This window comes from Carcharhinus amblyrhynchos, chromosome 8 (assembly GCF_965287045.1).
Source record: "Carcharhinus amblyrhynchos chromosome 8, sCarAmb.v2.hapA, whole genome shotgun sequence".
In the NCBI taxonomy this organism is placed as follows: Eukaryota; Metazoa; Chordata; class Chondrichthyes; order Carcharhiniformes; family Carcharhinidae; genus Carcharhinus; species Carcharhinus amblyrhynchos.
This window is the reverse complement of record NC_137331.1, coordinates 115922184-115936543: the sequence shown is the minus strand read 5'-3', so window position 1 is coordinate 115936543 and position 14360 is coordinate 115922184. Positions and strand designations below refer to the sequence as shown.

Below are 14360 nucleotides of genomic sequence, written 5' to 3'. Positions count from 1 at the left end.
TTTGTCATTGTTAAAAGCACAGCTGGTGTTAAATGAAGGGTATTTCAAACCCTAAATCACAGAACAGAAACTTGGAGTGCCTGCTCTCGACTGTACTTTGCAGTTTGTATAATATGAGAAAAGATGTGAAGACCAGCGAAGGATGTCCTGGATGTTTGTGATGATTTTAAGAAAAATAAATATTTATTAAACAAAAAAAATTAACTAGCAATGCAGGTAACTATCTTAATGGCTATACACAATATTGCTTTTTTCCCCTATCATTCGCTGTCCTTAAATAATCTTGCTGCAGGCTGTTTTATTTGCTATTTAACTTTTTCCTCTGTGATTCACTTTATCTAGGTCTCTCTTAGCTCCCTGCGGCTCTTGCAGTCTTTTTCAGGAGTATTTTGTAGCTTGTTTGGTGTACGGTTACAAGATCTCTAAGTTGGTTACAGGATAACTGGGTTGAGTATCAGTTCTTCTATGGCCAATATCACCACTGAAAATGATGACCCAGTGGATATTTCAAGCAATGATTCTCTCTGTTTTTGTTTAGCAGATTTTATGTAGCTCCAGAATATAATGTGTTTTTAAAAATGGGAAGTAGTTCAGTGGGATAAACATGCCTCCATTTGTGGAGGAGAGCAAGACTTGGGGCCATAAATCAATAGGTAATCACCAATAAATCCAATTAGGAACTTGGGAGAAACTTCTCCACTCTGTTAGATGTGAAACTTGCTACCAAAAGGAATGGTTGAAGGAAATAGTGTTGTCTTTTGAGGGAAGCTAGATCAATAAATGGGTGGGAAAGGCATGAAGGATATTTTGATAGGATGAGCTGAAGTAAGGTGCGAGGATAATTAGGTAGGGCATAAGAAATGACACAGACCTGTGGAATCAAATAGTCTGCTTTGGTGCTTAAACTTTTTATCTATATACTCTCTGAAAACTTTTTTATACTTTTTAAAGTTTGTGTTATTTGGTAGTTTACAATGTTGCAGCCTCACTTTCTGAAAGGTCATATTGCATGCAATACATGCTGGCCTTGTTTCTCTCTCTCTTCACCTGAGCTACGCCCTCCCCCACCAAGTATACCTTTGGGCTTTTTTAATAAATGTATTCTAGACTCTTATCTATATGTGGGAAATCTTCATTAGAAATAATTGACTGATGTCACACCACAGCTTATCAAATAACAAGTTGTAAAATTTGGTCAGAGTTCAGTAAATTAAAGTTTCAAGACTTGGTAAGTAAATCAGTTTTGCGAAACACACGAGTCAAAACAAATGGTTGGAACCCGTAAGAGGTATGCGGTGTTCAGGAGCCTGTGCCATGTTTAAACTGTTTGCATATTCATAAAGCCCTTCATTATTTGGAAATGTTCTGACAAAACCTTTAGCAAACCAACCTATAGTGCCTTCTGATCCTAAAAGTGCAATTTTCTTCCACAGAATGACAAAAGCATTGAGCTAAGCACTACAATTATTCGATCAAGTCCTACTCCAACGCCAGATCAAACTTTAGTTAATCCAAATGAATTGATATTTCCAAGCTCATTGGAAGAACATACAGATGATTCTTCCAACCCTTGCCCACAGCCAAGAAAATCAGATTGTGATCAACAGAAAAGCCACGAATGCAGAAGTCCTGTGAGTAAAGTGGAAGATGAATGTAGTTCACAAATAGCTGACAAGATATCTTTGCAGCCTGAGAAAGGAAAGATAGTCCAATCAAGTAATCAGCAGTTGGATGGTTTTCCTTCTGCAGCATTTGACAAGCCAATGGCGTATGAAGAATCATCTACACTACAAAAATCTGATCATGTTCATGCATCTTGGCAGGACAAGATGAACAAAATACATTGTGTAAAATCTTTGAATGCTGCCCCTCCAACTACTAGTACATTAGGCATACACCCAGCATTAAATACTGATTGCAGATATATGCCTATTTCAAGTTTTAAACCTCAAGGAACTTCTTCAAATGAGTCCATGGCAGGCCCAACTTTACTTACTGGACATTCACTGTTAACAACTCCACTGGCCCAGCAGTATCTGGGAACTCTGACCTCCACTGCCAATTGTCTAAATGTGCCTTTGACTTCATGCTACTTGGGCAGCACTTTGTCTTCTAATGTGCATAATCTTCCAGCTGGTTTGCCTGATGCTAATATGCTCATGAGGAATATTCAACCATTTGGGACTCGCCTTGATCCTAAATTGAGGACAAGGATGCTCGATCCAGCTCAGTTCTACAGTGCACACACGATACCTTTGGATTCGCAGTCTGTTAACTACTCTTCTAGAATTGGCGTTATTGATCAGTGGTCGGGTGGACATCAATTGCAAGATGTTGGTAAGTTTTTTACTGATAACTTTTGGAGCTAAAAGTTGCTGCTAGAACTGGAAATGCTGATACTTTTTTTCAAAAAGCAAAACAAATAAAGCAATTGATTCATTTATTCCTTGGTATACTACAGAAGTTTAGCCTCATTTGCACTTTCACTTGCCAGAGGATTTTGATTCTGGAAGACTTGGTGGACTGGTAATCCAGAGACTCTCATGCTCTGAGACCCAGGTTCAAATCCCATTTAAAAATGTGCTGGTTACCAGCAGAAAATGTTGCATCACCTCTTTGCACCACAAACAATGCTGCAACTAAACCTTTTGGCTCACTGTGACTTGTTACCCAGCTGGAGTTGGTATCCCCCTAGTCTACAGGTGTAGATTATACAAGACAAATTATTAAATATATTTGAACCAAACTGGGATAGTGCACTTTGAGGTTTTCCAGAAGCCCAAGGTGGTGAGTCTCAAGAATAAAATATTAGATTAATCTTTTCTCGTACAGCTTGTTATAAGTGACACAACCGGCAGTCTGTCCGCTGAGCAGAGAAATAAATGAGCTTCAACATTCAAAATTTAATATTGCATTTGGTAGCGTTTCCCAAGCTGATCTTCAGTCATGTGGTATGATTTGTAAATTACATTACCTGGAATCACAAAGTATTTAAATGCCTCCAGCAGGGAGAATGAGGAATTGAAGGAAATTTGCATTTGTAAGAAAGTTATATTGGAGTTGATTAATAAAACTAAAGGCGGATAAGTCTGTGGGACCTGATGATCTACATCCCAGAGCATTGAAAGAGATAGCTATGAAGATTATCTTCCAAAGTTCTACAGATTCTGGAATCGTTCCTGTAGATTGGAAGGTACCAAATGTCACCTCATTATTTAAGAAGGGAGGGAGAGAAAAAGCAGGGAACTACAAACCTGTTAGCTTTACATCCGGCATGGAAAATATTAAAATCTAATATTAAAGGATAAATGGACACTTGGCTAATAACAATATGATTGAGCACAGTCATTATGGATTTGTGAATGTGAAATCATTCATGCTTGATGAGCCTGTTGCAGATTTTTGAGGATATTACTAACCGTATTGATAAAAGAGGAATCAGTGGAAACGGTATGCTTGGACTTTCAGAAGGATTTTGATGTCCCACCCCCAAAAGAAGCTGATTAGCAAAATTAAAGCACATTTGATAGGAGGTAACATACTGGCTTGGGATGTTTTTTGGATGTATTTACCTGAATGAATCTCTGCATCACAACAGCCTTAGAGTAATTCATACTGAAAAGTGGACAGTGCCAGGCCGGTACTGACCGAGGAGCATCCCCTGACCTCTGAGGGGCCTTCAGTGGTCTCTGTCCCCATCAGTAGGGTAAGGATGCCTGTTTCCTGTTAGTGGGGAATAGGTGTAAACCCTGCTGGTGGGAACCACTCCCAGCGGGGAGGACAATTGTAATTTCAATATTGGCTCCACGCCAGTTTCAAACCTTAAAAACTACTAGCATTTTTAGGACAAACTCCCTTTTAGGCTGGCTTGCTGGAAAAAGTTTGAATGGAATACACATTTCACTGCTTATGTCAGTAAGGTATTCCAGCACCCATCCCAGTCATGAGCCTCACCAAAAGCCCCCTTCTGTTGTCCCTGGCCTGCTGTGCTACTCGAGCAACGCAATCGTCTGGGAGATTCCTGGCTATTGAAGTGGATGAGCAGCTATGCTATTGAATGGCAGAACTGGCTCAATGGGTTGAAGGCATACTGCCTTATGTTTCTATGTCTTCACCATTTCCAGAGGAGCAGTTGAAGTGGTGATTCAGTGAAAAGAGCTACTAGGTAAGAGGGTTTTTTAACTAACTTTTTTTTGGAGTTTTTTTTACTAAGCCAGGAGTGTAAAACCAGAAGTCGGCCCCAGTGAGACCTAGGAAGGTTTTTTGCCCAATAAATTTGAACGGGGTAGAAACCCGAGACTCTCCTCTTCCAGGGTCTCCCACCCTCCCCCCTCCTCTAACCTAAAAAAAAGACTTGGAGTGAGAGCAGGTCAGTTTTTTTTTGTTCGTTCCTCTAAACTAAGGGGGTGAGGGAATATCAGGCAAGATCTTTCTTTTTATCTAGAGGCAATGGCAGGAAAGGCAGTGCAATGTTCCTCCTGCAGGATGTTTGAGGTGAGGGATGCTGTTAGTGTCCCTGCTGATTTCGGGGAAATCAGGGACTGTAGGAAGTGCACCCATCTCCAGCTCCTCAAAAACCGTGTTAGGGAACTGAAGCTGGAGCTGGATGAACTTCGGATCATTTGGGAGGCAGAGGTGATTATAGATAAAAGCTTCAGGGATTTGGACACTCTCTGAAGAATGAAAATAGCTGGGTGACAGTGAGAGGGGCTGGGAGGAAGCAGCCAGTGCGGGGATCCCCTGTGGTTGTTCCCCTCAGCAGCAAGTATACAGCATTGCATACTGTTGAGGGGGACGACCTACCAGTGGTAAGCCAGAGTGACCAGATCTCTAGCACTGAGTCCATCCCTGTGCCTCAGAAGGGAAGGGAGGACAGCAATAGTAATTGAGGACGTGATGGTTAGAGGCTCAGATAGGAGGTTCTGCGGCAGCAAAAGAGACTCACACGTGGTATGTTGCCTCCCAGGTGCAAGAGTCCTTGATGTCTCGGACTGTTTTTTCAAGACCCTTAAAGGGGAGGGGGATCAGTCGCAAGTCATGGTGCACATCAGTACCAACGATGTAGGTAGGAGAAGGGATGGGGATTTAAAACGGGAATATAGGGGGTTAGGATGGAAGCTGAGAGCCAGGACAAAGCATGTTGTTATCTCTAGTTTGTTGCCAGTGTCACATGCTAGTGAGTTGAGGAAAAAGGAGAGAGTGCCGATTAACATGTGGCTGCAGGGATGGTGTAGGAGAGAGGGTTTCATTTACTTGAATAATTGGAGCATGTTCTGGGGAAGGTGGGACCTGTACAAACAGGACGGTTTGCACCTGAACCAGAGGGGCAGTAATATCCTGGGAGGGAAATTTGCTACGGCTCTTCAGGGGTGATTAAAATAATTTGTCAGGGGGTTGGGAAAATGAGCTGTAGTCCAAAAGCCAGTGTTGAGGATCGTGAGGTACTGAGGAAGGTATCAAGGTCACAAGAGTGTACAGGCAGACAGGATGGTGGGTTGAAGTGAATCTACTTCAATGCAAGGAGCATCAGGAATAAGGTAGGTGAACTTGGAGCGTGGATTGATACTTGGTGCTAGGATGTTGTGGCCATTACGGAGACTTGGTTAGAACAGGGATAGGAATGCTTGTTGACAGTTCCAGGTTATAGATGTTTCAGTAAGAGTAGGGAAGGCGGTAAAAGAGGTGGAGGAATAGCATTGTTAATCAAGGATAGTTTAACGGCTACTGAAAAGCATTTCCAGGGCGATCTGCCTACTGAGGTAATATGGGCTGAAGTTAGAAATAGGAAAGGATCGGTCACATTGTTACAAGTTTTCTATAGGCCCCCAAATAGTAATAGAGATGTGCAGGAGGAAATGACAAAGCAGATTATAGATGGGTGTGGAGGTCACAGGGTAGTTATCATGGGTGACTTTAACTTTCCAAATATTGATGGGAACCTTCAAAGGTTCAATAGTTTGATGGGACACTTTTTGTACAATGTTTATAGGAGGGTTTCCTGACACTATGTGGATAAGCTGACAAGAGATTGGGCTATGATGTGGATGTGCCGGCGTTGGACTGGGGTAAACACAGTAAAAAGTCTGACAACACCAGGTTTTAGTCCAACCGATTTATTTGATAGTAAACTCACAAGCTTTCGAGGGGACTCCCTGTTCACCTGACGAAGAGGGAGTCCCCTCGAAAGCTTGTGAGTTTACTATCAAATAAATTGGTTGGACTAAAACCTGGTGTTGTAAGAGATGGGGCCACACTGGACTTGGTACTGGGTAATGATCTGGGACCAAGTGTTAGATTTGTTTGTAGGAGAGCACTTTGGAGATAATGACCACAATTTGGTGTCCTCCATTATTGCAATGGAGAGGGATAGGGTCACGCAGCAGGGGAAGGTTTATAATTGGGGCAGCAGTAATTATGATGCGATTAGGCAAGAATGAGGGAGCATAAGATGGGAACAGAAACTGTCAGGTATGGGCACAAATGAAAAGTTGAGCTTTTTCAAGGAACAAATACCGTGTATCCTTGATAGGTATGTCCTTGTCAGGCAGGGAGGAAATGGCTGAGTGAGGAAACCATGGCTCATAAAAGAAGTTGAATGCCTTGTCAAGAGGAAAAAGGAAGCGTATGTAAGGATAAAGAAACAAAGTTCAGTTAAGTCGAGATAGGAGGAGGCACGTGATGTCCTTGGCGGGTCAAATAAAGGAAAACCCCAAGGCTTTTTACTCTTATATGAGAAATAAAAGAATGACCAGGGTCAGGTTAGAGCCAGTCAAGGATTGTAGTGGGCACTTGTGCACGGAGTCAAAAGAGATGGGTGAGGCATTGAATTAAGGAGAGAGGCCATATTTCTGAGGATGAGTGCATGATACAGGCTGATAGGATGGAGGATATAGACATTCTGAGGGAAGATGTGTTGGCAATTTTGAAAAACCTGAGGGTCGATAAATCCCCTGGGCCAGATGGGATATGTCCTCGGATATTTTGGAGGAGGCAAGGGATGAGATTGTGGAGCCTTTAGCTTTGATCTTTGGGTCCTCGCTGTCCATGGGGATAGTGCCAGAAGACTGGAGAGTGGTGAGTGTTGTTCATCTCCAAGAAAGAAAATAGGAATGACCCTAGTAATTATAGGTCGGTTAGTCTTACTTCGGTGGTCGGTAAGTTAATGGAAAGGGTCCTGAGAGATAGGATTTATGACCATTTGGAAAGATGCAGTTTAATCTGGGATAGCACGGTTTTGTGAGGGGTAAGTAAGCCCTGTCTCACAAATTTGATTGAATTCTTTAAGGAGGTAACTAAGTGTGTAGACAAGGGTGGAGCAGCTGATGTTGTATACATGGATTTTAGTAAGGCATTTGATAAGGTTCCCCGTGGTAGGCTTATGAAGAAAGTAGGGAGGTGTGGGATAAAAGGGAATTTGGCTGATTGGATAAGTAACTGGCTGCCTCGTAGAAGACAGAGGGTGGTGGTGGTGGAGGGAAAATTTTCAGACTGGAGGCCAGGTACCAGCGGTGTACCACAGGGATCAGTGCTGGGTCCTCTGCTATTTGTGATTTTTTTTTTATATCAATGACTTGAAAGAGGGGGCTGAAGGGTGGGTTAGTAATTGGTGGAGTAGTGGATGAGGTGGAGGGCTCTTGTAGGCTGCAAAGAGATATTGATAGGATGCAGAGCTGGGCAGAAAAGTGGCAGATGGAGTTTAACCCTGATAAGTGTGAGGTGATTCATTTTGGGTTGGACAAATTTTAATGCAGATTACAGGGTCAACTGTGAGGAATGTGGAGGAACAGAGAGATCTTGGGGGTCATATCCTCAGATCTCTAAGGTTGCCACTCAAGTGGATAGAGCCGTAAAAAAAGGCTTATAGTGTGTTAGTGTTTATTAACAGGGGGTTTGAGTTTAAGAGCCATGGGGTTATGCTGCAACTATACCAGACCTTGGTGAGACCACATTTGGAATATTGTGTGCAGTTCTGGTCACCGCACTATAAGGAGGATGTGGAAGCATTGGAGAGAGTGCAGAGGAGATTTACCAGGATGCTGCCTGGTTTAGAGGCTAGGCCTTATGAGGAAAGGTTAAGGGAGCTGGGGCTTTTCTCTTTAGAGCGGAGGAAGATGAGAGGCGACTTAGAGGTTTATAAGATGATGAGGGGGACAGAGTGGATGTGCAGAGACTGTTTCCTCAGGTGGATGTAGCTGTTACTAGGGGCATAACTATAAGGTTCATGGTGGGAGATGATAGGAGGGATATCCGAGGTAGATTCTTCACTGAGTGGTTGGGGTATGCAATACACTGCCTGCTGTGATGGTGGAGTCAGACACTTTAGGCGCTTTCAAGCGGTTATTGGATAGGCACATGGAGTGCACCAGAATGATTGGGAGTGGGATAGCTTGATCTTGGGTTTGCTTGTAGCAACATTGAGGGCCGAAGGGCCTGTACTGTTCTATGTTTCTCTGTGTGTTTCAAAAGAGAATAATGATTTTCTGATTGAGATGATGATTTGCACTTTGTTCCCATCCCAACAGGGTCAGCAAAAACCAATGTTATTGATCATGCACAATAATGGTACAGGATACTGAGGCAAATAAAGGTTGAAATTACTGAGGGACTGGTTTTTATCTTCTAGTCTCCTTGGTTATCAGAAAGATGCGGGAGGACTGGAGAATTGCAAAAAAGGGTGCAAGGATAAATTCACTAACTCTAGGTCGCACAGTTTAACCTTGGTGATGCAAAAACATTTAGAGCAAAACTGGAGGGTCCTTGCCAGAGTAAAATGTATGGAGACCTAGGGCTGTACAAACATCAAGTTCCTCCTTTTGACCACCTTGTTGGGTCCAGAGAGATGCAGAGTGTGAAGTTTGGTCCTGACTTGATTATTTTTCTGGCAACATCTATAACCAAATCAGGTCTCTTGTCTGCTTTTGAGCTCTTCCAGACATTTTGTTAGGGTTGATTCCCTTAAGTCTTCATCTTTGGTGAGGTACCAGCAAGCCAATGGGGCTGTTAACCCATGGTTGGCTTTTAGATCATGACCATCAGGGCATGTCCACATGCTGGGGCCATATCCAAGTTTCTCAGAAATTTTGGTCTGGAGCTGCAGGATACCAAGTGTTCATATACTTGCCGTGAGGTGATACAGCCGAGGACTTGGCTATGGAGAGGTCGTGCATGAACAGGGGAAGTCTTATGCATTTGGTGCTCCTTTTCACATTGCTACAAACCAGCAGTGTGGGCTCATGTAAGAAGCACGATAAAATATGCCTTCTCTTAAGGGTGTGCAGATTTCAGATTTTGGCATCACCAGGAAAATTAGTGTTCAAGCGTTTTCAAATACCAGAGGGCAGCAACCATTCTTCTGCAGGTCCCCCTAGAGGTGGTCAAACCAACATGCAAATATGATCCTGAGGGACATGGAGAATTATAATCCAAAAAAGCTTTGTACTTTTAGTACCCATTGTGACTACATGGTAACTTATACTCTTCAGCAGTGAATCCTTGCACAGATAACTTGCTGGAAAATCAGAGTCAATGTATGATTTACTGGCTCTGCAATGCAGTCAATGATTTAACTGGATTGATAGACATTATTTTTGCAGTGAGTAGAACAAGGAGGAGGGGAATGAAATAGTGGTTAAAAAAATCCCAAGATTGCATTGTTCAATCAAAGCTCCAAATATAATGTTTATTTTCACTTTAAGATTAGAATGTAAGTTAAGAGATATTGACCATGTGGAAGCAATTTGATGACTGAAAGTGTGTGTACGATCATATTTTAACTCCTGAAAGAATGGTGTGGTTTAATACTTTTGAAAACTGATGGACTTTGATGCAATTTTGTTTTTTTCCCCGTAACCCAAGTTTTTTTTCCTCCTAAAAATCCTATTGTGTTAGGTCATGTGCTGGTCCCAGAGGAATTGAAGTTTCCAAATTCATGTTGTGTTGGAATAGCGTCACAATCCTCACTCGGCATGTTCAATCCAACTGAACGGTGGATGCAAGTCTCTATTGGAGTTGTTAATGTTACACTGAATGGAAAGAAGGTTTGTATTTTAACACTTTTTATTCATCAAATAGTTTCCAGCAAGATAAAGATTAAAAACAGCCCTAGAGTTATTCAAACTTGCATGTTCCAATATGAGTATGCCCTTCCTTCTATTTTCAGCCATTCCTGATTTTAGATGTTCTTTTAAAATCTGTTTTTGAATGTATGCACAGATGCTAGTTTTGATTCATTTATGGAATGTGCTAGTGGCCCTTGATAGGGTGGTGATGAACTTCTTTCTTGAACCACTAGTCCTTACTATGTAGATACATACATAATGGTATATAGCTAGAAATCTCTAATAACTGGAAGCTATGACAGCTGTATTGGCTCTAGCCTTTTTGGACTGAGAACTTAACTTTTTAAACCTATGTCTTATATGTCTCCCTTAAATTTTCGCCACATGGAGAGAACAAATTACTCAGCTAAATTATATCCTACCTGCCTGCTTTTTAAAAGAAACTTTTTAAACATGCTGAATTTTTTCCTCACCTGAAAGATAGTTGTGACGTGACCCCCATCTACGTGAGTTGTAATTTTTTTCCAGTTTGTCTCTTTTGTGTTTACAATATCTGCATCAGAGTTTATGTATATAGATTTTAACCAACTAGTATTCTCCTTTTAATAAAAAGCTAGTGCCAATACAGCCATCATAGCTTCCAGTTATTAGAGATTCCTAGCTGTATACCATTATGTATGTACCTACACAGTAAGGACTAGTGGTTCAAGAAAGAAGTTCATCACCACCCTATCAAGGGCCACTAGGGGTGGGCAATAAATAAGCTCATTCCGTAAATAATGGACAGAACCCATGGATCATGTGTCTATCCCCTTCCTCATATTTCCCCTCCCTCTACACCATAATCAAAAATGCGCTCCTTATTATTTTACTTTTCCAGGCTCTGAAATAGCCACATTAAATTTTCTGCTGTCTACAACATAAATAACCCACCCAATGCGTCTTTGCTTTATAGAGGAACTGGTCTAATCATTCTTCCACTATCGCAAATTCTGGGTGCCTTTCTTAGCTTTTGCTGGCAGATCTGTGGATTTAGATCCAAGTCAGGGAATAGAGCTGCTTTGGGTGGTGTGAGAAGCAGTTAGGCCTAAATGATTGTTTCTATTAAAGTTGGTAACCTTAAAATAAAAACAGAATTTACGAGAACAATTTTCTTTTTTTCCCCACTGCCATGGCTGGCTGACACAACATTCCTCTAGACAGAGACAGTATTGGATAAGAAATAAAATTCTTAAAAGGGGCGCTGGAGCACGGGGGAGACAATGACCGCGTGAACAAAGATGTGTTGGGTGGGGTAATTATGTTGTAGACATCAGAAAATTTAATGAGGCTATTTCAAAGCCTGGAAAAGTAATAAGGAACGCATTTTTTGGGTATGGCCTAGAGGGAGGGGAAATATGACGACAGGGACAGAGACATGGTCCATGGCTTCTGTCAAGGCCCACCCCTAGTGGCCCTTGATAGGGTAGTGATGAACTTCTTTCTTGAACTACTAGTCTTTACTGTGTAGGTACATACATAATGGTATACAGCTAGAAATCTCTAATAACTGGAAGCTATGATGGCTGTGCTGTCATGAGCCTTGTATTAAAGGAGAACCCTAGTTGATTAAAATCTATATCCAGACTGTTAATCCAGAAACTCAGCTATTGGAGACCTGGGTTTGAATCCTGCCACAGCAGATGGTGGAATTCAAATTCAATTTTTAAAAAATCTGGAATTAAGAATCTACTGATGACCATGAAGCCATTGTCGGTAAGACCTATCTAGTTCACTAATGTCTTTTAGGGAAGGAAACCTGCTGTCCTTACCTGGTCTGGCCTACATGTGACTCCAGAGCCACAGCAATCTGGTTGACTCTCTACTGCCCTCTGAAATGCCCAGTCAGCAACACCCATGTCACACAAGTGGGGCAGAAAGGGAACCTGGGTGTATATGTGCAGATCATTGAAGGTGACAGGACAGATGGAGAAAGCAGTTGATAAAGCTTGTATGGTCAGCTTTATTAATAGAGGCATAGAGTACAAGAGCAAGGAGATTATGCTGATTAGTATCTTGTGTATGAACATAAGAACATAAGAAATAGGAGCAGGAGTAGGCCATCTAGCCCTTCGAGCCTGCCCCGCCATTCAATAAGATCATGGCTGATCTGTTGTGGCTCAGTTCCACTTTCCCGCCCTCTCCCCATAACCCTTAATCCCCTCTCTTATCAAAAACCCATCAACCCGCTTCTTAAAAATATTTAGCGAGGCAGCCTCCACCACTTCAACGGGCAGAGAATTCCAGAGATTCACCACCCTTTGAGTGAAGAAGTTCCTCCTCAACTCCGTTCTAAACCGCCTCCCCTTTATCTTGAGGCTGTGCCCCCTAGTCCTACTGTCTTTTTTGAGCGGGAAGAGTCTCTCCACCTCTATCCTATCCATCCCATTCATCATCTTATACGTCTCAATGAGATCTCCCCTCATTCTTCTAAACTCTAACGAGTACAAGCCTAGTTTATTCAGCCTCTCCTCATAGCTCAACCCCCTCAACTCCGGTATCAGCCTAGTAAACCTCCTCTGCACTCCCTCCAGGGCCAAAATATCCTTGCGCAGGTGCGGCGCCCAAAACTGCACACAGTGCTCCAGCTGCGGCCTCACCAATGCCCTATACAGCTGCAGCAAGACCTCCCTACTTTTATATTCAATCCCCCTCGCTATGAAGGCCAGCATCCCATTCGCCTTCCTGACCACCTGCAAGCTGGGTTTTTGCGACTCATGCACAAGGACCCCGAGGTCCCTCTGCACCGTCGCCTGCTGCAGTATGACTCTAAATTTAGACTGCGTTGTTGTGGGAATCATAAAAACTGACTTTAAGTTTCTATAGGCATGTGAAGAGTAAAATATTGAAGATAAATGTAGGTCCTTTACAGTTTTTTTTATTCATTTATAGGACTTGGGTGTTGCTGGCTGGCCAGTATTTATAGCACATCCCTAGTTGGCCATAAAAAGGAGGTGGTGAGCCACCTTCGTGAATCACTGCAGTCCAAGTGCTGTAGGTTGCCCCACAGTGCTGTTAGGGAGGGAACTCCAGGATTTTGATCCAGCGACTGAACGAATAGCAATATATTTCCAAGTCAGGACGGTAAGTGACTTGAAGGGGAACTTTGCAGGTATTCCCGTGTACCTGCTGCCCTTGTCCTTCTAGATGGGAGTAGTCATGGGTTTGGAAGGTGCTGTCTTAGGATCTTTGAATTGCTGTAGTGCATCTTGTAGATGGTACACACTGCAGCTACTGAGCGTCGGTCATGGAAGGGCTGGATGTTTACAGATATAGCGCCAATCAAACAGATGCTGTCAATCAAGTCGATGTTGAGAAATCCCAGGATAACTCACTCTTGACTGTATACCACTGTGCTGTCATCTCTGCTGGGCCTATCCTGCTTGTGGAACAGGACATATCCCGGGATGGTAATGGTGTCTGGGGTGTTATCTGTAAGTTATGATTCCATGAGAGTGACTATGCCAGGCTGTTGCTTGACTAATCAGTGAGACAGCTCTCCCAATTTTGGCACCAGCCCCCAGGTGTTAATAAGGAAGACTTCAGAGGCTGTTTGTTTTGCTGTTTTTCTCCGTTGCCTAGGTTTATGCCAGGTGGTCCATCCAGTTTCATTTTGTTTTGTTGAGACTTTGTAGTGGTTGATACAACTGAGTGGCTTGCTGGGTCATTTCAGAGGGCAATTGAGAGTCAACCACATTGCAGTGGCCCTGGAGTCACATGTGGGCCACAGCAGGTAAGGACGGCAGATTTTCTTCCCTGAGGGACATTAGTGATGGGTTTTTCTGGCAATCAACACTGGTTTCATGATCATCAGTAGATTCTTAATTCAAGATATCTTTTGAATTCAAATTCCACTAGCTGCTGTGGCAGGGTTCGAATCTGGGTCCCCAGAACATCAGCTGAGTTTCTGGATTAATAGTCTAACAAAAATACCACTGGGCCTTTGCCTCTGCTGAGAAACAGGAGAAGTTATAACGGGGGACAAAGGTGGTTGATCAACAAAATACATTCTTTGTTCCTGCCTTCACTAAGGAGGACATGAGTAACGCACTAGAAATGTTGAGGAACACAGGATTCAGTGAAAGGGAGAAACTAAAGGAAATTGGTATTAGTCGGGAAACGGTGTTAGGGAAATTGGGATTGAAGACTGATAAATCCCCAGGGCCTGATAATCTACATCTCCACTTAAAGAAGTGACCATAGAAATTGTGGACACACTGGTCATTGTCCAAGATTCTATAGAGTCTGGAACAGCCCCTATGG

General features: G+C 42.7%; 1 protein-coding gene across 4 annotated transcripts in view; it reads left to right on the top strand.

Annotated features, from left to right (window-relative positions):
• cep192 (centrosomal protein 192) overlaps positions 1-14360 on the top strand; it is a 143352-nt gene that overhangs the window by 56134 nt on the left and 72858 nt on the right. For all 4 annotated transcript variants that reach the window (XM_080194690.1, XM_080194688.1, XM_080194689.1 and 1 more), the window contains exons 21-22: positions 1434-2337; positions 9889-10037. In XM_080194690.1, coding sequence (XP_080050816.1) covers positions 1434-2337; positions 9889-10037 — 1053 coding nt within the window. The remainder of the gene's footprint in view (positions 1-1433; positions 2338-9888; positions 10038-14360) is intronic.